The following is a 27,680-nucleotide window of genomic DNA, read 5'->3' as shown; positions in this document are numbered from 1 at the left end:
CATTTAGGCCAGAAATACAGCTTTTTGCTTACTGGGGTGAAAAAACCCTCTGATATACTGCACATCTGGGATTAGAAGTGCATAAGTGAGTGTCACATTTTGGCCAGAAATACGGCTTTGTGCTTACTGGGGTGAAAAACAAAAACTGTTTCATATAGTGCGCATCTGGGATTAGACGTGCATAAGTGAGTGTCACATTTAGGCCATAAATATGGCTTTGTGCTTACTGGGGTGAAAAAACTCTGATATACTGCACATCTGGGATTAGACGTGTGTACAGCGAAGTCACAGACAAGGAAAGCGACACTGACACCAGCTTAATATGCAAGAACAGAAAACTTTACTTAAACGACAAGTAATAACATAAGCATCACCAAAGCAATACAAACATGCATAGAAACGCTATATCCCGGACCCACAGTAAATGTCCCTGCCCAATGGACAGGCCTAGCCGATGACGGACACAGCAGAGCCTGCAAGTCGTGCTGTGCCGCTACAGAGGACACCCCTAGCCGGTGGCAAACGCAGCAGAGCCTGCAAGTCAATAACTGCGCTGCAATCCAGTACAGTACAGCCTAGCAAAAACGATATAAATCCTTACTGACTAACTAATGCTAGGCCTAGGCTAGTCTCTGTAACTTCAGGCGCCACACAATATATTGCAATCAGTAACCAGGTGTACTGACCTGTGTCCGTTCTGGGCCCGAGGATGCAGCCTACCAGAGATGGCCACTAACTTCTCAGCAACCATGCGGCCTTGCTTGATAGTGAGGCCTTCTGTCCACACATTGGACTGGTCTTCCTGGGACAACCTCTCTTTCAAAAGAGCTTGATACAGAAAGGATATTACAGCTACTCTCCTTCTTCTGAGTGTCCATTAACTGCCAGACATCTGCAAGCCAGGATGGAATCGGATTCAGTCCCTCACAGCACAATCCTTCCACCATGCCAGATCAACACACTTCCTGGTTCACTCACAGGCAGCAGCATGAGTCATCATCTGTTTTGCATATTTAAATCTCAGAGTGTGCTGCTGTAGCTGCAAAACAGTGGCCTCTAGCGCCCAGAATGCCAAATGACAGTTTAAGTAAAGACATTATGCAGAAATAGCTGTTTCACAATCTCACACGTGCATAAGTGAGTGTCACATTTAGGCCAGAAATACGGCTTTCTGCTTACTGGGGTGAAAAAAATACATCTGTTTCATATATTGCACATCTGTGATTAGACGTGCATAAGTGAGTGTCACATTTAGGCCTGAAATGCTGTCATTCAGGCTGGTGGAGACGGACAGCTTCAAACAGCTCATGTCGCTTGCTGTCTCACAGTACGTCGTTCCCAGTCGCCACTACTTCTCCAGGAGAGCCGTGCCCTCCCTGCACAACCAAGTATCGGATAAAATCAAGTGTGCACTGCGCAACGCTATCTGTGGCAAGGTCCCCCTAACCACAGATACGTGGACCAGTAAGCACGGCCAGGGACGCTATATCTCCCTAACTGCACACTGGGTAAATGTAGTGGCTGCTGGGCCCCAAGCGGAGAGCTGTTTGGCGCACGTCATTCCGCCACCAAGGATTGCAGGGCATCATTCTTTGCCTCCTGTTGCCTCCTCTTCCTACTCGGCTTCCTCCTCCTCTTCTACCACCTCCTCATCTGGTCAGCGACAGACCTTCACCACCAACTTCAGCACAGCCAGGGGTAAACGTCAGCAGGCCATTCTGAAACTGATGTGTTTGGGGGGACAGGCCCTACACCGCGCAGGAGTTGTGGCGGGGTATAGAACAACAGACCGACGAGTGGTTGCTGCCAGTGAGCCTTAAGCCCGGCCTGGTGGTGTGCGATAATGAGCGAAATCTCATTGCAGCTCTGGGACTAGCCGGTTTGACGCACATCCCTTGCCTGGCGCATGTGCTGAATTGGGTGGTGCATAAATTCATTCACAACTACCCCGACATGTCAGAGCTGCTGCATAAAGTGCGGGCCGTCTGTGCGCGCTTCCAGTGTTCTCATCCTGCCGCCGCTCGGCTGTCTGCGCTACAGCGTAACTTCGGCCTTCCCACTTACCGACTTATATGCGACGTGCCCACCAGGTGGAACTCCACCTTGCACATGCTGGAGAGACTGTGCGAGCAGCAGCAGGCCATAGTGGAGTTTCAGCTGCAGCATGCACGGGTGAGTCGCACTGCGGAACAGCACCACTTCACCACCAATGACTGGGCCTCCATGCGAGACCTGTGTGCCCTGTTGCACTGTTTCGAGTACTCCACCAACATGGCCAGTGGCGATGACGCCGTTATCAGCGTTACAATACCACTTCTATGTCTCCTTGAGAAAACACTTGGGGCGAGGATGTGGCCCAGGACGAGGAGGAGGAAGAGGGGTCATCTCTAACACTTTCAGGCCAGTCTTTTAGAAGTGGCTCAGAAAGAGGATTTTTGCAACAGCAGAGGCCAGGTACAAATTTGGCCAGCCAGGGCCCACTACTGGAGGAGGAGGAGGAGGATGGGGATGAAGCATGTTCACAGCGGGGTGGCACCCAACGCAGCTCGGGCCCATCACTGGTGTGTGGCTGGGGGGATATGGAGGACACAGACGATACGCCTCCCACAGAGGACAGCTTGTCATTACCTCTGGGCAGCCTGGCACACATGAGCGACTACATGCTGCAGTGCCTGCGCAACGACTGCAGAGTTGCCCACATTTTAACGTGTGCTGACTACTGGGTGGCCACCCTGCTGGATCCCCGTTACAAAGACAATGTGCCGTCCTTAATTCCCTCACTGGTAGACGCGCTCCTGACATCATTCCCGACTGACCCCGGGGGAAAAGTGGAAGCACAAGGCGAAGGCAGGGGAGGAGGAAGAGGTCGCCAACGCAGCTGTGTCAGCGCCAGCACCTCAGAAGGCAGGGTTTGCATGGCCGACATGTGGAAAAGCTTTGTCACCTCGCTGCAACAACCGGCCCCAACTGCTGATATGGAGCGTGTTAGCAGGAGGCAGCATTTGAACAACATGGTGGAACAGTACCTGTGCACACGCCTACACGTACTGACTGATGGTTCTGCCCCATTCAACTTCTTGGTCTCCAAATTGTCCACATGGCCAGAGCTTGCCCTGTATGCCTTGGAGGTGCTGGCCTGCTCTGCAGCCAGTGTACTCTCTGAATGTGTATTTAGCAGGAGGCGTCATTACAGACAGACGCAGCCGTCTGTCCACAGCCAACGTGGACAAGCTCACGTTCATTAAAATGAACCGGGCTTCGATCCCACAAGACTTGTCTGTACCTTGTGCAGAATAGACAGATGAACAGCCTCAACCATCCATCCTTGTACTGAAGTGCACTTATTCCTTTTTTTTTTTATATGTCCCAATATTTTGGGGGATACCCCTATGTAAAAATGCAAAATAACACACATCTGTGTTGGCTACCTATTCCTCCTTCGCCGCCGCTTCCACCTAGACCGCCAGGTGAGCCTACACAGCCACATCCACCCATTCACCGCCTCCTTAACCTCTTCCTCCTACATTATTCCTAATTTTTATTTTTTTAAGGTCTTTTATGTTTTTTTTATTCATTTCCCTATCCACATTTGTTTGCAGAGCATTTGCCATGCTCTTAAGCACATTTTTCTGCCTTTTGCAGCCCTCTAGCTCTTTCTATGACATTTTTACAGCCATTTTAGTGCTCAAAAGTTCGGGTCCCCATTGACTTCAATGGGGTTCGGGGTCAAGTTCGGGTCCCGAACCCGAATTTTTTTTTCAAGTTTGGCCGAACCCGAACATCCAGGTGTCCGCTCAACTCTAGTTTTAATGCCACCAGCAGCACTAAATACCCGCTCAGACAAAATGCTGCTGGCAGGGCAGTCTAGCACTTCCAAGGCATAGAGCGCCAGTTTGTGCCACGTTTCCAGCTGACACCCAGTAGTTGTAAGGCACTGAGGGATCATTGAGGATGCTGACACGGTACTCCTTCACCATCTTCCAAAAATTTTCACTCCATGTCATAGTAGGCCGCACATCAGGGTGAGGGTGCTGTTGGGGTGTCATTAAACTGTCCCAGGCTTTGGAGACAGTTGCCCTGCCTATGTTGGAACTGCTGTGTGTTCCCCTTGTCTCCCCTCCTTGGTTGCCCATGGAACTACGGACTCTGCCGCCAGCGTTGTCAGATGGAAATTTTTGGAGCAATTTTTCAACAAGGACCTTCTGGTATTGCACAGTTTTCTCGTCCTCTCCACCTGAGGAATGAGAGATGAGAAGTTCTCATTGTAGTGGGGGTTGAGAAGGGTGAACACCCAGTATTCCGTGTTGTCTAAAATGCATATATCGCGCCGGTCGTGGGAAAGTCAGCAATGTGTTCAAGAGTACCAACAGGCAAGACTTCGCTGTCATCATCAGGAGGATCACTCTCAATCTCCACATCCTCTTCCTCCTCTTCTGCCCACCCACGCTGAACAGATGGAATTAAACTTCCATGGGTACTACCCTCTGTAGCGGAGGCAACTGTCTTCTGCTCCTTCTCCTCCTCCTCCTCCTCTTCATCGTCCAATACGCGCTGAGAAGATGGACAGAGGGTGGTCTGGCTATCACCCTGTGTAATGTCTTCTTCCCTCATTTCCACCTCTTCCACATGCAAAGCGTTGTCCTTAAGCATTTGAGTAGACACAGAAGTGGGATGGTTACGCTGATAATAGCGTTATCGCCGTTCACCCTCTGTATTGATTCCTTAAAGTTTCTTAAAACCTCACAGAGGTCAGACATCCATGCCCACTCCTCGCTTCTGATTAGCGGAAGCTGACTGGAAAGGCGATGACCATTTTGCAGCTGGTAGTCCACTACTGCCCTCTGCTGTTCACAAAGCCTGGCCAACATGTGGAACGTGGAGTTCCAGCGTATATGCTCACGTCGCACAACAGCAGGTGAGCTGGCAATTTCAAGGGCTGCTGCAGCGTTGATAGACCGGCTGAAGCTGTCGATTGCGGAAATGTGCACACACGCGGCGCACCTTCACCAGTAGCTCAGGCAAATTGGGGTAGGTTTTGAGAAACCGCTGAACCACTAAGTTTTAGACATGGGATAGGCATGGGATGTGTGTGTGAGCTTGCCGAGCTCCAAAGCCGCCATCAAGTTACGGCCATTATCACACACAACCATGCCTGGTTGTAGATTTAGTGGCGAGAGCCACAGCTCAGTCTGGTCTCTTATCCCCTGCAACAGCTCTGCGGCGGTGTGCTGTTTGTCCCCTAAGCTTATCAGCTTAATCACGGCCTGTTGACGCTTCCCCACTGCAGTGCTACACTGCTTCCAGCTACTGGCTGATGGCTGACTGGTGCTGCACGCAGATAATTCAGAGGTGTAAGTGGAGGAGGAGGCGGAGGAGAAGAAGTGGGGGTTGGAGCCACTAGCGTTGGTGCTGGCGGAAACCCTGATGGAATTAGGGCCCGCAATCCTCGGCACCGGTAGCACCTGTGCCATCCCAGGGTTCGACTCTCATCCGGCCACCACAATTTCCACCTAGTGTGCCGTCAGGGAAATGTAGCATCCGTGGCCAAATGCACTTGTCCGTGGTTAAGTGGACCTTCCCAGTAACTGCATTGGTCAGGGCACGTGTGACATTTCGGGACACATGTTGGTTTAAGGCAGGCACGGCACACCTCGACAAATAGTGGCGGGTGGGGACAGAGTACTGCGGGATGGCCGCCGACATCAGGCTGTGGAAGGCCTCAGTGTCCACAAGCCTAAATGGCAACATTTCCAGGGCCAGTAATTATAAAAGGGCTGGGTATTTGCACCATCGTTCAAAGGCCTGGGGTATGGACATCTGTACACTGCGCTGGGACACAGAAGTGGATGTGCTAGCTGATGGTTCTTGTGAAGATCCAGGTGCAGGGTGGGAGGACAGGGGATTGGCCAGCACGTAACACAGTGGAAGAGGAGGCAGTGGTGTGACCAGCAGACACTGATTGTGGACCCAAGCATTCAGCCTACCTATTAGGGTGCTTTGATGCCATGTGGCGGATCATGCTGGTGGTGGTGGTGAGGTTGCTAGTGTTCACGCCCTGACTCATTTTGGTGTGGCACAGGTTAAAAACTGCTATTCTTTTGTCGTCCGCACTTTCTTAAAAAAAGTGCCATACTGCGTAACACCTACCTCTTGGCAAGGGAGATTTACGCAAGGGGGTGCTCAGGGGAACAGTTGCGGGCCTGTTTGGTGTGGCCCGCCTACTCCCTTTTGCCACCCCACTGCCTCTTCCAGCCTGTTGCAGTGCTGCAGATCCTTCCCACTCTGTACTGATGTCCTCGCTCGGCTTTCCACCTTCCCAGGTTGGGTCAGTGACCCCATCGTCCACCACCTATGCAGCGTCCCACTACGTGTGTGTGGGCACTGCTTAAAAGCACTTTGTACCTTAAAAATTGTATTATGCTGTATTATGTGACTTTGTACTAATTTATCTGCAAAATCCCTGTTACCAGGCAGATTAGGTGTAATTTATACATCCCACCACTAGATGGGGATAAAACTTAGGTTCTATATATACAGTCAGGTCCATAAATATTGGGACATTGACACAATTCTAAAATTTGAAATTAAACTAACAAGATGTGCTTTAACTGCAGACTGTCAGCTTTAATTTGAGGGTATTTACATCGACATCAGGTGAATGGTGTAGGAATTGCAACAGTTTGCATATGTGCCTCCCACGTGTTAAGGGACCAAAAGTAATGGGACAATTGGCTTCTCAGCTGTTCCATGGCCAGGTATGTGTTATTCCCTCATTATCCCAATTACAATGAGCAGATAAAAGGTCCAGAGTTCATTTCAAGTGTGCTATTTGCATTTGGAATCTGTTGCTGTCAACTCTCAAGATGAGATCCAAAGAGCTGTCACTATCAGTGAAGCAAGCCATCATTAGGCTGAAAAAAACAAAACAAACCCATCAGAGAGCTAGCAAAAACATTAGGCGTGGCCAAAACAACTGATTGGCACATTCTTAAAAATTAGGAACGCTCCGGTGAGCTCAGCAACACGAAAAGACCCGGAAGACTACGGAAAACAACTGTGGTGGATGACCGAAGAATTCTTTCCCTGGTGAAGAAAACAACCTTCACAACAGTTGGCCAGATCAAGAACACTCTCCAGGAGGTAGGTGTAAGTGTGTCAAAGTCAACAATCAAGAGAAGTGTTCACCAGAGTGAATACAGAGGGTTCACCACAAGATGTAAACCATTGGTAAGCCTCAAAAACAGGAAGGCGAGATTAGAGTTTGCAAAACGACATCTAAAAAAGCCTTCACAGTTCTGGAACAACAGCCTATGGACAGATGAGACCAATATCAACTTGTACCAGAGTGATGGGAAGAGAAGAGTATGGAGAAGGAAAGGAACTGCTCATGATCCTAAGCATACCACCTCATCAGTGAAGCATGGTGGTGGTAGTGTCATGGCGTAGGCATGTATGGCTGCCAATGGAACTGGTTCTCTTGTATTTATTGATGATGTGACTGCTGACAAAAGCAGCAGGAAGAATTCTGAAGTGTTTCGGGCAATATTATCTGCTCATATTCAGCCAAATGCTTCAGAACTCATTGTACGGCGCTTCACAGTGCAGGTAGACAATAACCCAAAGCATACTGCAAAAGCAACCAAAGAGTTTTTTAAGGGAAAAAAGTGGAATGTTATGCAATGGCCAAGTCAATCACCTGACCTGAGTCCGATTGAGCATGCATTTCACTTGCTGAAGACAAAACTGAAGGGAAATTGCCCCAAGAACAAGCAGGAACTGAAGACAGTTGCACTAGAGGCCTGCCAGAGCATCACCAGGGATGAAACGCAGCGTCTGGTGATGTCTATGCGTTCCATACTTCAGGCTGTAATTGACTGCAAAGGATTTGCAACTAAGTATTAAAAAGTGAAAGTTCGATTTATGATTATTATTAAGTCCCATTACTTTTGGTCCCTTAATAAGTGGGAGGCACATATGCAAACTGTTGTAATTCCTTCACCGTTCACCTGATTTGGATGTAAATACCCTCAAATTAAAGCTGACAGTCTCCAGTTAAAGCACATCTTGTTCGTTTCATTTCAAATCCATTGTGGTGGTGTATAAAGCCACAAATGTTACAATTGTCTCGATGTTCCAATATTTATGGACCTGACTGTACCTAGTTCAGGCTTAGTGAGACAGGACGGGGACAGGTCAGTGGTTGTTGATTGTTTAGTCAGGCTGCTGAGAGTGAGAGAGTGCAGATCTAGCACTTCTGCTCTGATGAAAGTTTAGTCCAGAAAGGGACAAGAGAAAAGACTTAAACATCCAAAGGATAAAAGCCACAAGTCAGGCATCAAGGACCTTTGGAATATTCAGGTGAAGGATACCATAGCCTCCGGCAAGCTCACCAAATTACACTGATACAGAAAATATCCGGCTAAGCTCAAATCAAGCCTAAGAGAGCCTAGAAACAGTGGATTTGCAGATAAACATTAATACCAGCAAGAGACTGTATTCTGAACTGCTGCAACCAAAGTCAACCACAGTAAAAGTTGTGAGTTGCACCTTACCACCGTCTACCTCATTATTACTACTCTTGGTTGTACCAGCATTAACGGTACTGGCGTCGCGAGTCGACAAAAACCATCAAGGGACTCAGCCGCAACAAGCACCCTAAGCACCCCTAACATCAAGGGCACCTCAACCACCATCTTGGCTGATGCTTTCCTACCACAGAGCGTGTGCCAGAGGATTTCGTGCTGTCCACCTCAACACTGTGCTGCCACCCCAGGGAGGCTTTCTGCTAACCGGGAGTAAACTGATGAACTGTGTTTTATTACTTAACCCCTCATCGGTCCACCGCGTACCTCACGTGTTGCCCCTGCGCTACTGGCTAGCTGCATATCTTTTCTTGGCGTCACGAACAGGAAATTAACCCTTGCGCCATATTTGAGAGACTGTCGCATGTGATTAAGCCCCTTTGCTTTATTGAGAGACTTTTGCTTATTGTGCGCTGTTTTGGGCTACAAAACTGTTTAAACTGCTTGGAAAGTATATGGAGGTGCTATACTATTCCCCAGCATAAAAATCACAGTGTTAAAAGTGGGAAAATCCGACATTTGTGTGTCACTAAAACTGCTTTCTGTCAGTGAATAGACTGTTTATATGCACTTAAGATGGCCGCCAGAGCTCTTGTTTGAAAAAAAATACTGTGCCATCACTGTGTACAAGTTAGCGACACCCCCTGAAGAGCGGGAAAAAGTAGTGCCTCCCACTTATGCAAACTGTCTGGTCAAGCCCATCCTACCTTTACTGTGTTGGTTCTGAAGAGGCCAGCCCTGTATGCAAACGCAGCGCCTCCTCCTCTGCCTGTGGCCACATCAAAGGGAGACGCCGCGCACGGGAGGAGAGTGTGACGTGCGTGTATCCCAAAGTATCGCAAGATCTTATACGGGCGAGCTAACAGAGCGGATGGCATTGCCTGCCGTCCCCCAAATAGAGCATACAGTCTGTGAGTACTCCGATTTGCCCCACTAAGCTAAAGGGTTAAGTAAGCGCTGCCTGAGTATTGCATTCAGCCGGTATCAAGTATTTAAAGGGCCATACACCGCAAGATAGCGGTCACCCATAGCAACGCCACCTAAAAAGTATCTACAGCCACAATTGACCTACTTAACTGTAATCTACCTATTGTCAGTATGTTTATACAAGAAGATAACGTGCAACCTGACCTCCGCGGACCCCCTTTGGCAGCCGCAGCCGGTCCCAGCGCAATACCAACTGCTGCAGCGCCAAGTTTAATGCCTTTAACCATGACTTATTATTTTGGGGCCCCCTGGTTCCCACGGTATTCTGGAGAGGTTCATACTTTAAGGGACTTTAAAGAGAAAATTCTTGCTGTGTTCAGATTGTACCCTGTATCCCCAGAACAGCAGATGGAGATTCTCCTTGCGCAATTGGAAGGAGCTGCTCTCAGAGAAGTGAAATCCTGGCCAAGCTCAGAAAGGAGGACACTGGAGCAGATATTTGAACCTCTCTACACCACCTTTGAACCCAGAACCGTGTCAGAGGTCAAGATGGGGTTCTTCAGCAAGAAACAGCAATTGGGTGAGTCACTCAGAGACTTTGCATTATCTTTGCAGGAAGCCCTTAGAGCTGTTGTTCAAGTAGACCCCCGTGAGGCAGAGAATCAGGATAAACCCTGAAAGAGCAATTTATTGAAGGTGTCAATACAGACAATTTAAAGAGCCAACTAAGAATGTTAGCCGCCCAGCACCCAAGTGCTGCCTTCTTAGACTTCAAAGAATTAGCTATCAGCATACTGGGAAAAAGTCCACCAACAGAACCTGTTAGATCCGCTGTAGTGCCAGCAACACAGCCGGTCACCCCTGTAAAACCTTTACCTGTCCTCAGTCAGGCAACTCAAGCCCCAATTTCTGACGCAGTTGCTGCCCTTACTGAGCAAGTCCAATTCCTGACTAAAAGTCTGGAGAAAGTTCACAAAAAATTGGAACAATGGGAAAAACAATTATTATTGGAAGATGAGAAACCTGTGTCCAGAAGACTCTTCTCTCCTGATTATAAAGAGATTTATTCTAGAAATTCAGGCGGATGCCTACCTGACCGCACTAGTACCCCCAAGCGGCCTATTTGCACATACTGTCACAAGCCAGGCCATACCGAAGCAACCTGCTGGCAGTTAAACGGGCGACCCCCGAGGTCAAGGACCACCCCTCGGGAGGTAAATCAATAGGTCCAGAGGATCCTTATTGGATGCCAAGATATGTAGGATCCCGTCCAGAAGTGACACTTCAAATAAATGGAGTTCCTTTTGTTGCGCTAGTTGACACAGGATCCCAAGTCACTACCATCCAACAAACTGCATTTGAAAAATACTGGGACCAAAATCAGCTTACCCAGCCCCCAGAATCCTGGCTCAGAGTCTCATAGCCAGTAACGGCAAACCTGTACCAATATTGGGTTACTGGGAACCTACCATTCAAGTAGGAGGAACTATCCTATCCCAACAAGGCATTATTGTAGTACTCCTCAGGAACTGTAATGTTGAAATGCTGGAAGCCTTACACCAGTCAGTGCCTACTGCTTCTTCTGCTTCTAAGAAGGTAATCCAACAAACCATCCGTGTACTAAATGCACAACAGAGATTCGCCAATGAAAAAGGAGAAATCTGCCTTGTCCGCATCCGAGATAATCAACCTGTGATTCTCAAACCCAACACCGAAACTTTCTTGTGGTGCCGAGCTGTAGTCGGAATTCAAGGTCAAGACTATCAAGACTTGGTAGAACCATTTGTATTGGAAGACTATCCTCTAGTTAGAGCTGCAAGAAGCCTGGTAACCGTCTCTGAAGGTAAAGTGCCTATTCGTCTCCTCAACTTGAGTGCTCACAATGTAACTTTAACAAAATACCGTCCCATTGCACAGCTGATCCAAATTACATTTCAAGATGTCATCAGCGTGACTACAGATCCCAAGAAACAACACCCACAGGGCCAAAATTTAAACACCCCCTGGTAGAAAAAAATCCATGTGGGAGATGCTTCCACACCAGAACACCAAGTGGAAGGAGTACTGAAAATCGTGAAGGAGCATCACCGTGCCTTCAGTAAGCATTCTACAGACTATGGAGAAGTAGATATCATAAAACATTCCATCCCTACAGGTTCACACCCACCGATCAAGGAAAGTTATCGGCCTATGCCACTTACTATGTACCAATCCATAAAGCAAATTATTCAAGAGATGAAAGACTCCAATATCATCAAAGACAGCCATAGCCCATGGGCTGCACCACTAGTCCTTGTCTGAAAAAAAGACGGCAACATCAGATTCTGTGTGGACTACAGAAAAATCAATCAAATTACTCACAAAGATGCTTACCCTTTACCACGTATAGAGGAATCCTTGACAGCTTTAGGATCTTCAGCCTACTTCTCTACTCTTGATTTAACCAGTGGATACTGGCAAGTACCAATGGCACCAGAAGATCGTGAAAAGACTGCATTTACCACCTCTATGGGCCTATTTGAGTTCAACTGCATGCCCTTTGGACTTTGCAATGCGCCTGGAACTTTTCAGAGATTAATGGAGCATTGTCTGGGCCACAAAAATTTTGAGACTGTCTTGTTGTACTAAGACAATGTCATCATCTACTCCAAGTCTTATAAAAATCATTTGAAACATCTGGCCGAAGTTTTTCAAGTTCTCATTAAAGTCAAACCATGCAAGTGTTATCTACTGAAGCCAGAAGTCAAATACTTAGGGCATATCGTCAGCTCTGAAGGTGTTAAACCAGATCCAGAGAAGACAGCTGCCGTCTGAAATTGGCCTACTCCTACTACAGTGAAGGAAGTAAAAAGTTTCCTCAGTTTCGCCGGATATTACACACGTTTCATTCATCATTTTGCCCAAATTGCAGAACCAATATTAGAACTTCTGAGAGGACAGCCTAAAAGATATCAGAAATCTCCAATACCAGTTGAATGGAACACTGAAAGAGAAATTGCCTTCCAGCTCCTGAAAAAGAAGTTAACAGAACCACCAATCTTAGGATATCCGGATTATCAACAGCCATTTCATCTTTACACACATGCTAGTAAGAAAGGCCTGGGAGCTGTCTTGTCACAAGTACAAGAAGGTAAGGAAAGAGTCATTTCCTACGCTAGTAGATCTCTTAGAGGTACTGAAAGAAACGACCAAAACTACAGTTCCTTCAAATTGGAATTCCTCGCATTCGTGTGGGCTTTTACAGAAAAAGATTATCTTGCCGCAACACCCTTCATGGCCATCACAGATAACAACCCCCTAGGCTTGCCACTCGTCGAGTGTCCTGTCCGAAAGGACGTTCAGCTCAGCAGGGGGATCATGACCGATAAGCGCACTTGCCTAGCTCACGACAGTGTGGACTACCTCACATTTCTAAAAATTAATGAGGCATGGATCTCGGAGGAACTCAACACCTGTGACGACCACATGTAATTGAATTTCCTCATGCCAGCCTAATTTTTGGGACCTATACTGGCCTACAGTAAAATTTTTAGCCAGTGACCGCCTAATGTACCTCCAGCCACATAAGCAAAAGTTCTTTTCTGTCGGGTGAATGTCTAATTTTTGGGGCCTTTACTCCAGTGGCCTACAGTAAGAATTTTATCCATTGACCGCCTAATGTACCTCCAGCCAGAACCCGTGTCAGCACCCAGCAAACCCGAGCAAATGCCGGGGCCCACTGCTCCTGAGGGGGCCCACTGAGCTGCTATAAGCACTTCCATCAATACAGATGGAAGCACTCATTGCTGGCATTTCACTTACGCAGTACCCCTCTGGTGGGCCCTCTGAGTCACATGAGGCCAGCTGCTGCAGAGCTTCAGACACGCCCCCTCTTCACTCCATTCAGCAGGGCAGCAGTTTACCTTACCAGCTTCAGACACGCATAGTTTGTCAGTGAGTCTGCACTGTGACTGTCTCTTCTCTGTGGGACAGGAGGGGGGGGGACTCTTTTAACTGCTGCTGGATGCTGCTTCATGCTATTCAGTTGTTTTACTGCTTTATTAAGCAGTTTGCCTCCATAACACCTGCCCCCCCATATCCTGTCCTATCTCCTCCTCATGGATACCCTTCTGTCTCCTTTACTCCCTCATGTATCCAGAGCTCCTGTTCCACCCTCCTATCTCCTGTTGCTGCCCTGCACAGACCTCCTGCCAGTACTTCTTGTATGAATCCCCCTCAGAGCCCCTTCCACCTACTTGCTGTGTTCACCCCTCCTGTACATCCAGGGCCCTCCCCGGGCCCCTGTCTCACTCCTCTGCCTCTCATTATGGTGGCGTCTAAACCGCATTCACCATAAGGACCTTCTAACGTCACAGGGTCATGTGACTGTGCCACCCACCCCGTACTGTACCCCTCACCCTCTACTGTGCCCCCTTATACCCTGCATTGTGCCATCTTACCACAGCATGTACAGTGCCCCTAGTCATTCCCTGTACTGTGCCCTCTTATACCCTTTTATCCAGTCACTGTATGGTGGTGTTATCCGGTCACTGTACAGAGGTGTTATCAGGTCACTGTATGGCCATAACTGTATCCCTTTCCCTGCCCACAGCACCTTTTTTAGACCTGGCATGAGCGGGAAAAGGATACAGATTGCGGTGCTAAGGACCTATGCGCTACAATCGGTGTCAGAAATGCGCCTAATATAGACGTATTTCTATATAATAAATGACCCCCTAATTGTATTATTATTATTCGGGGGTAGGGCTAATATCTTTATAGTATATAGATTCTAGTGTATTATACTGTTCCCTGTATTTCCCAGTAGAAAATGATCCTTGGGAAACACAGTCCTCACCCCTGACCACCAGGACCAGGTAGCGCTCTGTCAGTACATGGAGCCTCCCCTCTCTGCCCCGCTTCTCCGCTGAGTACTGGTGCTTATTCTGACACTAGGGCTGGGCTCACATCCCCTTTTTGACATCCATTTAATGCATACCAAAAATGTATACGTTAACAGATGCGTCAGACTGATGCCGTACAGTGGCATCCGTTCACCATACAGTTCCATTGCAAAAAAACTATATACATTAACATATGCGTTAAAAATTTTCTGTGGGGCCCAGTCAGTTCCAGCTACATCACTGCACTGCTCCTTCTCTCCTCCAGGCCCGGCCTTCAGTGACGTCATGATGTGTGTCTCACTGCTGCAGCGGGCCAGAGGAGAGAAGGAGCGCAGGGAGCTGTGGTTAATGAATCACAGGACCGCCAGCTCCCCTGCGCTCCAGCAATGATAGGTATGTGAGGGGGTAACTGGGGGAAGGTCATTACACTGTGAGGGCCCCTTACACAGTATATTGACCCCCAGTGCCCCCCCATTTAGTATATAATCCCAATGAGCCTCCATTCAGTATGATGACCACCAGAGCCCCCATTCAATATAATGACCCCCAGTGACCACCATACAGTATAATGACCCCCAGTGCCCCCTCCATACAGTATAACCCCCAGTGTGGGGGCAAATGGGGGTCATTATTCTGAATGGGGGGGGCGACTGGGGGTTATTATTCTGAATGGAGGGCCACTGTGGAGTCATTATACTGTGCGTGGGGCCACTGGGGATCATTATACTGTGTTTGGGGGCATTGGGGGGGGGGTCATTATACTGTGTGAAGGGCCACTAGTGGTCATTATACTGTATAGGGGCCACTGGTTATCATTATACTGTGTGGGAGCCACAGAGGGACATGTAAATGTATAAAAATGGCTCAAGGGGGCCCACTGGGATTTATTGCCCAAGGGTCCACATGAACCTGGTTCTTTTCTGTCAGGTGAAGGCCAAATTTTTGGGGCCTGTACTGCCGTGGCCTAAAATAAAAATTTCTAGGCTCCAGCAGGGCACATTTCTGAGAATTTCCCTTTAAGACGCATAAAAATGGCCCCTGATTAAAATACATATTTTATGTGGGAATTTTTTGCCAATGATCCCCCTCTGGTATGTCACTGCCCATGTTGTGGGACTATTTGTGCATTTCTTGTGCATTTCTAGTAGATATTTGGTGGCTGCAAATATGACCTGAAGGTTTTTCAGGTTTGCATGCCATTAAAGTCAATGGGGCCCGCCACGAACGCGCGGTTCGCGAACATTTGATCGCGAACGCGCATTCGTGAAACGTCCCGGCCAATGTTCGTCCATCACTCGTCCCTACAACATATCAGTGCTTTGATCAAAGTACAGTGTCGCTTTACATATACAGAGCCTAATGTCCTAGTGGTTCTGTGCCCATAGCCTCCAGACATGCACATCCAGTAGCTACTGTTGATGCTTCGCAAGACTTCCTGTGGTGTCTGGACATTAGAATTCTCATTTCTGGCATGTGGATCCTACACCCATTATTGAACTAAGTTTCATGCACATGAACATATTGCAGCAGGGGCATAGCTAAAGGCTCATGGGCCCTGGTGCAAGAGTTCAGCTTGGGCCCCAATTCCCTCAGTGCTTTATCGCCAGGGGCAGGGAAGCACATAGCCTTCGTGCTGCCTGAGGCAAAAATTAAAACTGCACCCACCATGCCAAATTCTTGACCTAACCCCTTCCCTCCAGCCAGAGGTGTAACTTGACCAGCATGCACTTTCTATTATACCAGTGTCTTCTTATGTGGCACAAGGGTCTTTGGGCCTCCTCACGCTCCTGGGCCAGGTAGCCAGTGCTACCTCTGCACCCCCTACAGCTACGCCCCTGCATTAAAGTTGTTTATAACCTCTAAGTTGTACCTAGCCATTAAACAACACCCAGTTTATGGGCATTTGCCTAATTTAGTAACGCACTCCAATTTCTCATTAAATAGATTCATTACAATTTTGGATGATGTGTAGCAAGACCCTTGAGAGGTGGGTGGCCACATATAGACATATAGAGAACAGGCACCTTGTGATACAATATCACAAAATCATGTTATTTTGAAAAGCTGTTCATCATATCGACAAATATATCTGGATATGTACAGCTAAGACGAAAGGTAAGGAGTTAGGAAAGGACATTTTTACTTCTGTATGCCTGTGATATTTCATATCTGGTCTCACCATATGATCATATAGCATCTGTAGTTTATTTTGTAAATGCCCTTTGAAGGGATATCTCATGAAGACAACCCACTTTTATTAAAAAATAAAAATGGAAATGATAGTGGAAGAAGTTTATCTAACTTGTGGCGTCGGAGGAGGCTGCAGCCAGCACACACGTCTCCAGCAGCAGATGTAGCCATTACATGTTGGGTCCCTCAGGGTGGTTCTCCATTCTGGTGCATAGAGGAGGATCCTGAGTGAGGACCACCATCTATGTCTTCCTAATGTCCTGATAGTGCATACAATCAGGGGTTGTTGTGGTGAAACTATCCATTTAAAACTACTAAATTATGAATTTCTAGGCAGAGCAGAAAACATTCAAAGCATAACTTTTCAAAATCCACTAAATACAGTATAAACATACGTGTATCTGGCAAGATATGTAGAAAACCAGTTATACAAAGCATATATAATACCAGAGAGCCTGAGAGGTAGAAGAGGAACAGTTAATACTCACAATCAGTTCCACCAATGGATACTGTAAAATAAATGATTACATGGTTACAATAATACATACTTATTGCATCTCCTCAATATACAACATATTTACTGATTTACTAAACAGCAACTGTCTAAGCCAAACCTAGCATGTGACTATATATGACACATGAATAGTTATTATGCCAGGTGTCTCCATTCCCCCATTGGGGTCACTTGTTGAATTCATTTCTAAATGGCCACCATTGTCTGAGACTTTACCATGCAGAGCGCTGTAGGGAAGGCTAATACATGTATTCCTCCTCCACTCTCTTCAAATGTGCCAGTGCCAATGGCTTGGTGCTGGGTCCATCCATGGGCAGTAGAATAGTGGGAGGGTGTGCGTGGGTGGGTGGGAGGGGGTTGCGTTTCTTGACTTTCTACTATAGCATTCTGCATGGGGATGATTGAGAAATAATAACCGGGTGAACATAATGAAGAAACAGTCGCAGAATGGGAGGAGTGTAGGGCACTAGGTATGTTGATTGGAGGGTCCCTTTATCTAGGGTTGGTAGATATCTCACATTTTCTGCATATTTTATAGGGAGCCAATTCAATTTGCAATAATTTGTTTATAAAGGTGTTATGCCATGACTGGTATAAATAACAGACATCCTATAGTACATGACAAGCTCTTTCTAACGAATCTAGAACCAGCCCTGTACCTCTCATGGACCCCCTTTTCTTGCTTCAGTTGTTCCAGTTGTGCGGCTAGATTTTTTCAGACTGGCATGTCCTATCTTAAGTGGGCATGTCCTTTCTTAAGGAGTGTCAGGTGGTATGCCCTTTCTGCTGCAGCTCTTTTTCTATCACAGCTCAGGAGACATGTCCTTTCTGCTGCAGCTCTCTCCCTGTAACTCTCACAGTTTCTAACAGTAGATACGACTGGTGGCAGTTGAAGGATGAAACTCAGCATGTGCGACCACTTTGATAGATGGTCATGTACATTATTATATAGAGGAACCACCAATGTAAATAGAAAATCTCACAATGGGAGTAATTTTTGTGACAGAACTGTAGCAGGAAGGAACTGTAGAGCCTGAAGAAAACCTATGCTAGTACGGGGAGAACATTTAAGTTCTAAGTTGAGGTTCCTCTTGTAAGAAACAATGCTAAGAAAAGTCAGGACTCCAATGCTAAAAGGTCACAGTAGTAACCACTGAGCCTTTGGACTGCATGTGCTGGACAACTGGCACCTTTCCTCCCCTTCATCCATATTAAATTCAGCTCTAACTACATCTTCCTTGCATTTTGAAGGGTGGTCTTATCCAAGAAAACTAATTCCTGATGTGCAATATTTCTTTCTCTGATATTTTCAATGTGGTGCTTCCAAGGAGTAGAGCAGATTATCATGTGTAGATCTCATGTGCAAGGTCAGGCTGAGGAGTTCTTGTTACTTGCCCTCAGGGGAGAGATGGCCATGAATGAGTTGTGAAGACTGACCACTAATGTTCAGTCACCTATCTACTGATAATAGCTAATGAGATGCCTTCAATCTTAAATGGGCATTCCAATTCTTAGATTTTTTAAATTACTTTACAGAATAAGAAATCACATAATGTTCTAATATACACGTATTTAAAATTCTGATGATATACAGTATCTTTATTTATCAGTGCAGTTGACTCCTATATAGAATGGTATAGCCCTTGGACCAATCAGCCCTGTAATGCATAATCCCTAATAAGGTCACATGGGGTCACTCATGGGACTCCTGACATTCGGTTAACTCACCAGATATCTAACAGGTTAATAGTAGTTTATTTAGAAACATACATATAGTGTATATACTACAACATATGCAGTATAAACACTATTACTACCTTCAGTAGTATCTGTACAATTTTTGTTAGACTCTGTATATGTGGAGAAATTGACCCCTAGAAGCATTGTCTTCATAACTATGGAGTCTGATGGATTAGGCTACAATTTTATTGGGTTCTAAAAAAAAAACTTAAAAAAAAACAAACCTCCGTATGCATCCTTGTGCTTTGGAGGCATATAGAGGTACTGTAGAGGGCTAATGAACCTCTGTGGAGGACATATTATGGTTTTGCCCAAAATATAGCCATAATATGGCAGTGAGCATTTACAGTCATAAAGATGTACGCAAAAGATAACAATAAACATCTCACCTTGTCATTTTTAGAATTGAAATTCGTGTCCAGGGTTACAATTCGGAAATTCACTGGAATGATGAACATGTGATGAATGTGATGCAATAAGCTTTGGTAATTGGCTTAACATTTCTGATACCATCTAAGAGAGCTAAAATATGAATATAGTTACCTACCTGCCTGGCCAGGCTTATAGATGGGTTTATTAGTCTGAATGAAAGTCAAATGAGTTCCTTTCATGAGCAAGATCTTCTTGGTCTGATTGACGTTAATGTTGTCTCCATGAGCAGAAACATGAAAAAACCAGACCTCTTCTTCATCCACTACGGTGGGGAGCTGATCAAAGGAAAAGTGTTATTGGAAGATTATAAATCTTTATTTTTAGGTTCATTTACCTCTTTGTTTCCTACCTAGCACCAGTGTCCATAGATTTCCCATGAATGTCTACAGTATATACAATAGAACAGTTCCATACTGTACTAACCTGAAAAGAATAACAGTGAAAATACGTGGGGGTGTTGACTGTGTCCTCTGTCACCAAAATACTTTTCTGTTCTCTCTTTAACGTCATTTTGAGCTGCAGCGCCCCCTTCAGTTTCAAGATAGTAACACATGCTCTCTCCAGTGAGGGGTAGACCATCTGAGCAGGTATTGTAATTGCATAATACCTCAAAAAAAGATCAAGACACAAAACTCAATTAGTCTTTGCATGATAATGTTATTTCTGCCATATATTTCTTTTTAATGCACATTATAGATTAAACTTTATATTTACAATTTTCAATTTATTTAATATTTTTGCTCACTTTGCATTTATAGCAATTATATTCACAGACTGTTCTAGATTCAGTAACAGCCTGCTGACATCAACATTTTGCATAGAAGGGATTGTTTAAGGATGCTAGCCACAACCCAAAACATTGGTTAGTATCTTGAATAAAGATGTGCGAAATTGAAAACAAGAACATCCTGATAAATCAGGTATGCCCAGGCCACTCTGCCAAATCATATTCTTCCCATTTGGTGGCCCAATCTCAGTGTGAAGGAACTTGGAACTATGAATTTTGGTGCACTGCATAGTGATGCAAATGGAGATATATCACACCTGCCTTTAATACTGAGGCACATTAACTGTATCACTAAAATAACAGACCAACTCTGTTGGTGCACTAGAATGTGATGCACATGGCGATATACCCTCCCTGCATCCTCTCTGCAGACTCCTCACACTCTCCCTGCACTCTCCCTGCATGCTTCCTGCATGCTCCTTGTCCAGTATTCTTCTATTTCTTCTATGCTCAGGTCACAGGACAATGGCGGAGACAGCGCAGGATGAGGGTTTTATAGGGCTGTGACATCACAGGAGATGGCTATCTGCAGATTGGCTGGCTGCACTGCATTATGGGTGACAGTATGCTTTTAGTCAATAAAAAAATAAAACTATTTTATATATATATGCAAATGAGGCTAGTAAGGAGCCCAAGGTGCTGTTACCAACGTTTCAGGAGCCCAGCCATGCCCACTGTAAAGGAGCCCAGCACCCTCCGAATCTCCTCCTTGCTCCCCCAACGTCACAAAGTTTAAACGCTGTTATCTTGCGCATGTGCGAGTATGTCCATGTGAGTGACGGCATGGTGTTCCTTCCCTGTGCTGGCATCAGCCTCAGGGAACGAACTGTGCATGCGATAGCTGGCACGAGCGAGATTATGGCGCTTCAACTATGTGACATCAGGGGAGCAAGGAGGAGATTCGGAGGATGTGGGCGGTGCTGGGCTCCTTCACAGTGGGCGTGGCTGGGTTCCTGAAACGTTGTTAACAGCCCCTTGGGCTCCTTACTAGCCTCATTTGCATATAGATAAAATCATTTTTTGATTGAATAAAAGCATTCAGAGCTATGGGAAATGTATATTGTGGACGTGCTAGCGGCGATCTAGCAGCACATGTCCTCAGCTCTATAGGCTCAAACTAGCTGACAGACTTCCTTTAAGTATGAATGACACAGCAGGTGATCTAAAACAGGTGAACTAGATAAACATATTAATGACTAGGTACTTTTATACAGTATTAGACCCCTTGTAGAGACTGATGCACAGTAAATCTATGTATAACAGAACAGATTCCGTATAAACGGCGCAGCAGATGAACTAGATAAACACACCTATATATTAGACCACCTGTTTACGATGATTCTGATGCACAGTAAGTCTATGTATAACTGAACAGATTAATTATTAAAGGGGCAGTAGGTGAACTAGATAAACAAGTCTATATATTACAAAGAAAAAATGTGGGTGATTGAGTCAGCACAACCCTGTATGTGGTGCACATCGCTATGGCGAAATACATATACAAACGCAAAATACAAATGTGATAGCACTCTGCAACCAGCATTCTGCCCTGACTCTATGCTGGATGAGGCATTGGTGTACATTTTGGCCAAAGCGTAATAAGCCACTCACCACGTCAAGGTCGCCTCTATGGAGTGGTCCCTAACACTAGTTCCTACCTGTTTATGGGCCATGACAGCCACACAAAGTCCAGGGAATGCAGGTGCAGCATGCACGCCAAGCACACTCTGCTTTTAACCCCGCCCGGTGCCATTACAGCTTTCATCGGATCCAGGGATGCAAGTACCAACATGCATGCTGAGCCCACCATATACTTCTCCTGGAGCCAAATGGCTACTGGTAGGTTCTATATAAGCAGACTCAGTTTTATACTGACTTTAAAACCAGCCTCCAGGACAGATCTGTCCTGGAGGCTGGTTTTAAAGTCAGTATAAAACTGAGTCTGCTTATATAGAACCTACCAGTAGCCATTTGGCTCCAGGAGAAGTATATGGTGGGCTCAGCATGCATGTTGGTGCTTGCATCCCTGGATCCGATGAAAGCTGTAATGGCATCGGACGGGGTTAAAAGCAGAGTGTGCTTGGCGTGCATGCTGACCTGCATTCCCTGGACTTTGTGTGGCTGTCATGGCCCATGAACAGGTAGGAACTAGTGTTAGGGACCACTCCATAGAGGCAACCTTGACGTGGGGAGTGGCTTATTACGCTTTGGCCAAAATGTACACCAATGCCTCATCCAGCATAGAGGCAGGGCAGAATGCTGGTTGCAGAGTGCTATCACATTTGTATTTTGTATTTTAAGTCTATATATTAGCCCGCCTGTTGAGACTAAGGGCTCGTTCACACGAACGTTTTTTGCGTTCCGTATACGGGCCATTTATTGTGTTCCGTATACGGTCCGTATACGGAACCATTCATTTCAATGGGTCCGCAAAAAAAAAACGGAATGTACTCCGTGAGCATTCCGTTTCCGTATGTCCGCATTTCCGTTCCGCTACATTTTGAGTCTTGTCCTAATATTGTCCGCAAATCACGTTCCGTGGCTCCATTCAAGTCAATGGGTCCGCAAAAAAAACTAAACACATACGGAAATGCATCCGTATGTCTTCCGTATCCATTCCGTTTTTGCGGAACCATCTATTGAAAATGTTATGCCCAGCCCAATTTTTTCTATGTAATTACTGTATACTGTATTGGCCATACGGAAAAACGGAATGGAGAAACGGAACCAAAAAGGAAACACAGCGGAAACAAAAAATGAAAAAATGGATCCGGAAAAAACGGCCCGCAAAACACTGAAAAAGCCATACGGTCGTGTGAAAGAGGCCTAAGTCTGATGCACAGTAATTCTATGTATGATAGAACAGATTAAGTATAAATGACGCAGCAGATGAACTAGATAAATGCGCCTATATGTTAGATTGCCTTTTAACAATGAGTCTGATGCACAGACATGGCATGGCAAATAGGCAACTAAACAGAATTTAGATCAGCTGCAAATAAAAAAGTATACAGAAACAAATGTATGAAAGCAGCCTGAGAACAGTGCACTGGACGTGTTGTCTCGCAGTCTTTTAACTAACAAGATTATGTGGATAAATTTATGACCACCTTCACTAAGGTAGCCCAGTAAAAAATATCAATCAACTTACGGTTCTGAAGCTGAGGCTACTTCCAGGGAGAGAATAGAAAGACATAAGGACCAGATGAGAAGCCGCATTTTTGATTAAGAGACCTTTTTGTGAGAATGTCTAACTTGCAGGATGACAGGCCGAACTGGGTGGACAAATGTCTTTTTTCGGCCTTATGTACTATGTTACTATGTAAACACCAGTACATTTGGGCTTTGCAGAATATGTTTTTGTGTGCAGTAGAGGAAATTTTATCTGGCGGAGTTTGGGCTTAACTCTTACATTGCAACACAAGTTCATGACCGTTTATCTGCTATGCTGACAGAGGAAACAAATATACCTGAACTGATCTGTATTATTTCTGCATTCCTTGTGTGACGGTGCCAGTGTGGACCTTTCATCATACTCAGATATGCATCTGTCAATAAGCAGATAACTTTGGGTAAGGCCATTTTAAAGGGTTTCCGTCACCTGAAAAATGGGTATTAAGCTGGCTGACATTAGCAATGTGCTAGTGTCAGCTGAACAAAACTATATTAGTGCCATCTCACTGGCTGCTGCCGTTATTGAGAAAAACAAACTTTTATAATATGCTAATTAGCCTCTAGGAGCAGGGGGGGGGGGGTCGTTGCCCCTGCTCCTAGAGGCTCCGTTCTCCCACCTCTGGCCACGCCCTGGTACACTAGATTGACAGGAGCAGGCATCGTTGGTCTCCTACCTCCGACCCTGTCTGCAGTGTAAATGTGGTGCCGTTCAGTATTCGGCGCAGGCGCAGTGAGGGAGCTGGCAGGCAGTGAACACCAGGGAATTCCGCCAGAATGCAAGGCCTTGTAAAGAATGCTATACCTTTAAAGGGGTATTTCCTTTTGGGACATTTATGTCATATTGACAGTATATGTCATTTATGTCAGGTGCAGATCACACTGCTGGGCACCTGAAGTGAAAGAGTGAGCACATTTGGCTATTTTTGGGAACCCCATAGCAGTGAATGGAGCAGTTAACAGAAGGTGGCTATGCAGCTGTTCTCCCTTCACTTTGGGGTCCCTGTTCTGGAGATATGGGTGGGTCCCAGAGGTGGGACCTGCACCTATCTGACATTGATGGCATATCCTAGCGATATGTGCAACGACCCACGGGTTCAGCGTCTGGGGTATCCCTCACCCCTTAGGAGGTTTCTATGAAATATGTCCCTCTTATAGAGCAAGTGAACCTGACGCCAGCTGCGTTTAAGCAGCGGAAGCTCAAGGCTGCCTTTGTAGATGGTAATGTTGGTACCCAGGGGTAGGATTGTCAGAGTGGTGCAGGATGGCCTACAGTCTCTGTAGATGTTATATACACATGTCACGGTGTTCCTACCTGGATATCCGTGGATCCCAGACGTGATGTGGTCCGAAGCACTGCAAAAGGGGTAGTTGAACTTGGATGATGAACAAGTGGAATAAATGGAGTCCATACTTTGTAGTAACATTGAACAGTTGCTTATACTTGCCATAAATTGGTAATCCAAACAGCTTCCGAATGATATCTTGGTCATCAGCAGGTATTGACTTAACTTTAGCAGGCAAATACTTCTCTGCAACAATCTCAGCTCTGCCATGCGGTAGCTCTTTCAGCTCTGCTATGCTTGGCTGGATAAATAGGAAATTCTTCCTCTTTTGCTAGAACTTATGTTAGCTGTAGTCTGTAGTCTGTCTCTTACTTGTAATCCTAGGAACTTCTTGTCCTGGCTTTAGAGTACCTCAAACTTCGGCTCAGCTTGGATGGAGGCAATGCAAGCCCAGGAGGGGACAAGCAACCATGTAGACTTCAGAGGCAGGACCTCTGGGCCTAGCAGAGCAGGCAGTGCTCTGCTAGCCAGCACACAACCTCTCCCTAAGGAGGGTGGCTAGACACTCACTTCTAACTAACTAACTTCTCCCTCTAGCTACAGAGGGCTGGAAGGAAGCAAAATGTTGCCGCCATCTGCTGGTGGGCCAGGTTATTATACTTGAACTCAACAGTTTCAGGAATAAATATGCACATTATCAGGCGATGACATATAACACATTAGATATTATTTATTAGCACATAGGAAATGGTAGCAAGGCGCCAAAAGAAGTGGTAATGGCACTGCGGGTCATTACATATGCCATCAGCATCCCAGATGGCAATACCCCTTTATTATAGAATTTAATGCCCCCCTCTCCCAGTATAAATGTGTGGAGCTCAGATAGGATTACTGTTGGTGGGAACTTCATTCCATGTGTGGAGCTGAGAACAGACTGCACCTCTTTTTAGCATGTATATTGTATATTGTAAAGGTGGGCATATGTATGGCTCTCTCCATGGAAATTTATGTGAGTTATGAAAACAACTGAGCCAGTGACTTAAAAGAGAGAAAATCACACATGGCTGGGGGACCCAGAGGTGAGCAGTGTAGATACTACCCATATAAATAGTAATCCGAAGACATCGCTCAGACGCTACTCTTTGCAGCATATGCTACATAGACATCTCCATTTTCTCCATTTTTTTGCACCTTCCTTAGAAAAACGAATGTGTCATCCTGCTGGCCCCAGTAGTGGGATAGAAGGTGCCTGCAAGGTAGTAAATCTTATACCTCTTTACCCAGAATATTGTGTTTATTACTGTAAGAGAAACATATGTACACAGTTCCACACTTATTTCTAATGTCATGTGCTTTGTGCATATACTGCATTGATGAACAAGGTATGGATCCAGGAGGATTTTCACGCCATCATGCCATTGGCGCAATTTGCCTTCTTAACATTATATTCCATACCGTTTGGCTAATGCTGTTGCCATAATGTCACTGCCACTGTCTACCTGCCTGACATGTTCTGCACCATATGGCTTTTGCTGCCGCCACCCAGGCAACTGCTACTCCTTGCTGATAATCCCCTATTGGCACCACTATTAATGCTACACAGTTGCCACCACAGCTATTACCCCTAAACAGCCAATTTTCTGTTCCATATTATGCTGTGACCTGTGCAGCCAATCACAGCCATCCTGTACAGCCTGTGTTCCTGCATTCCTGACCTGTGCTTGGATTCTGGACTTTGGTTCATGTTTGATCCTTATTAGAGATGAGCAAATTTCTCAAAAATTTGATTTAGTCAGTTCGCTGAATTTTCCAAAAAGATTCAATTTGATCTGAATTTATTAGTGGCGAAACATGTCGGGGGGCAGCAAGTGTTAACAGTGTGTTTTAGCCAGCGTATGCCTAGCCATGATAGGGGTCTGGTAGATATATTAGCACAAGTAATGTATCCCACAAGGACATCACTGTTAGCAGCTAGCGCCCTGTGGAAATAACAGAGCGCACTATTTGAGCACAGATGATGCTATAAGATAAAGATAGAGAGTCTAACAGTTACTAGTGAAGAGTGCCCTCTAGTGGATTTACATAATAATCAGACCCATTGTTATTATCTACATATGTCAAGCAGGCAAAGCTGATATTTTTAACTATAGAGTTCTAGTTATTTTATGGACACAAAATAAATGTTAAATTTTATATTTAGTAACACATGTTAATCTAGGGACACCTATGGTCCTAGTGACCAATTGTAAATAAAAGTATGTAAAAGTCCCAACACGTGTTAGGGAGCTATATGTAAAGTGAGATAGCTCTTAGAATCAATGCACACTTCACTTATTTGGGCAGTCACGGGGCCAAAACTGACCAAATAACTCAAGTGTGAACTCAGCCTTACAGGTCGATGTTAGCGCCAAGAAGCGCACTCCTTTTACACCGCTGTCAGCTGATTCGACATAGATGTCTACAGAACCTCTCATAGGCGTCAGCAGAAATTTTTCCTGAGGGGGGCCATAATTTTATTGACATCCATACTCTGCTTGTTTCTGAGAATGTAATGAAGGGGAGGGGCATATTCATTATCACAAAGTATAATAACGCATGAGCTGTGCAATTGGCGGATCCAGAGCCTGGTCTAGGAAGGGCACTTCCAGATTATTTTCTGTCCGCCGCCACAAAACAATGGTGCTTATAGAACAGACTACACAGTGTAGAGGTATACTGTATATTGTGTGGTACAGTGTAGAGGTATACTGTACATTGTGTGGCACAGTGTAGCGATATACTGTATATTGTGTGGCACAGTGTAGCGGTATACTGTACATTGTGTGGCACAGTGTAGCGATATACTGTATATTGTGTGGCACAGTGTAGCGGTATACTGTACATTGTGTGGCACAGTGTAGGCTATATGTGTATAACATAAACATATTTCACATGAAAACTTACAATTACTTGGCTTGGCCCTTGGGGATCTCGGACACCACTTCAACTCTTTGGCTGGGGGGCTCGGCGGAGCTAATGTTGTGTTTTATCCTAATGAGAAAGATTTCATAATAAGGATTTGAAGAAGGGGCAGAGGAATAGCAGAGCAGGGAGAGGCTGGTGCTGCTACTAGGGGGTCATACCATGTGGGAGTAATATAGTCTACCATAATGCCCCCCAGTAGAAATA

The 27,680-nt window shown here is 45.7% G+C and overlaps 1 protein-coding gene across 1 annotated transcript in view; it reads right to left on the bottom strand.

Moving 5' to 3' along the window:
* Positions 1-23,409, bottom strand: part of LOC121004850 (alpha-2-macroglobulin-like protein 1) — a 151,100-nt gene extending 127,691 nt beyond the window's left edge. Inside the window, exons 1-6 of the mRNA XM_040437241.1 lie at positions 23,380-23,409; positions 23,207-23,310; positions 19,692-19,875; positions 19,384-19,543; positions 19,226-19,278; positions 17,071-17,091 (exon numbers count right to left, since the gene is read on the bottom strand). Of these exons, the coding sequence (XP_040293175.1) occupies positions 17,071-17,091; positions 19,226-19,278; positions 19,384-19,543; positions 19,692-19,875; positions 23,207-23,274 (486 nt within the window). The 5' untranslated portion in view covers positions 23,275-23,310; positions 23,380-23,409. The remainder of the gene's footprint in view (positions 1-17,070; positions 17,092-19,225; positions 19,279-19,383; positions 19,544-19,691; positions 19,876-23,206; positions 23,311-23,379) is intronic.
* Between the last annotated feature and the right edge of the window lie 4,271 nt (positions 23,410-27,680).

The sequence above is a fragment of the Bufo bufo genome, chromosome 6 (genome assembly GCF_905171765.1).
Source record: "Bufo bufo chromosome 6, aBufBuf1.1, whole genome shotgun sequence".
Classification (NCBI taxonomy): domain Eukaryota; kingdom Metazoa; phylum Chordata; class Amphibia; order Anura; family Bufonidae; genus Bufo; species Bufo bufo.
This window is presented reverse-complemented; position numbering and strand designations above follow the sequence as displayed.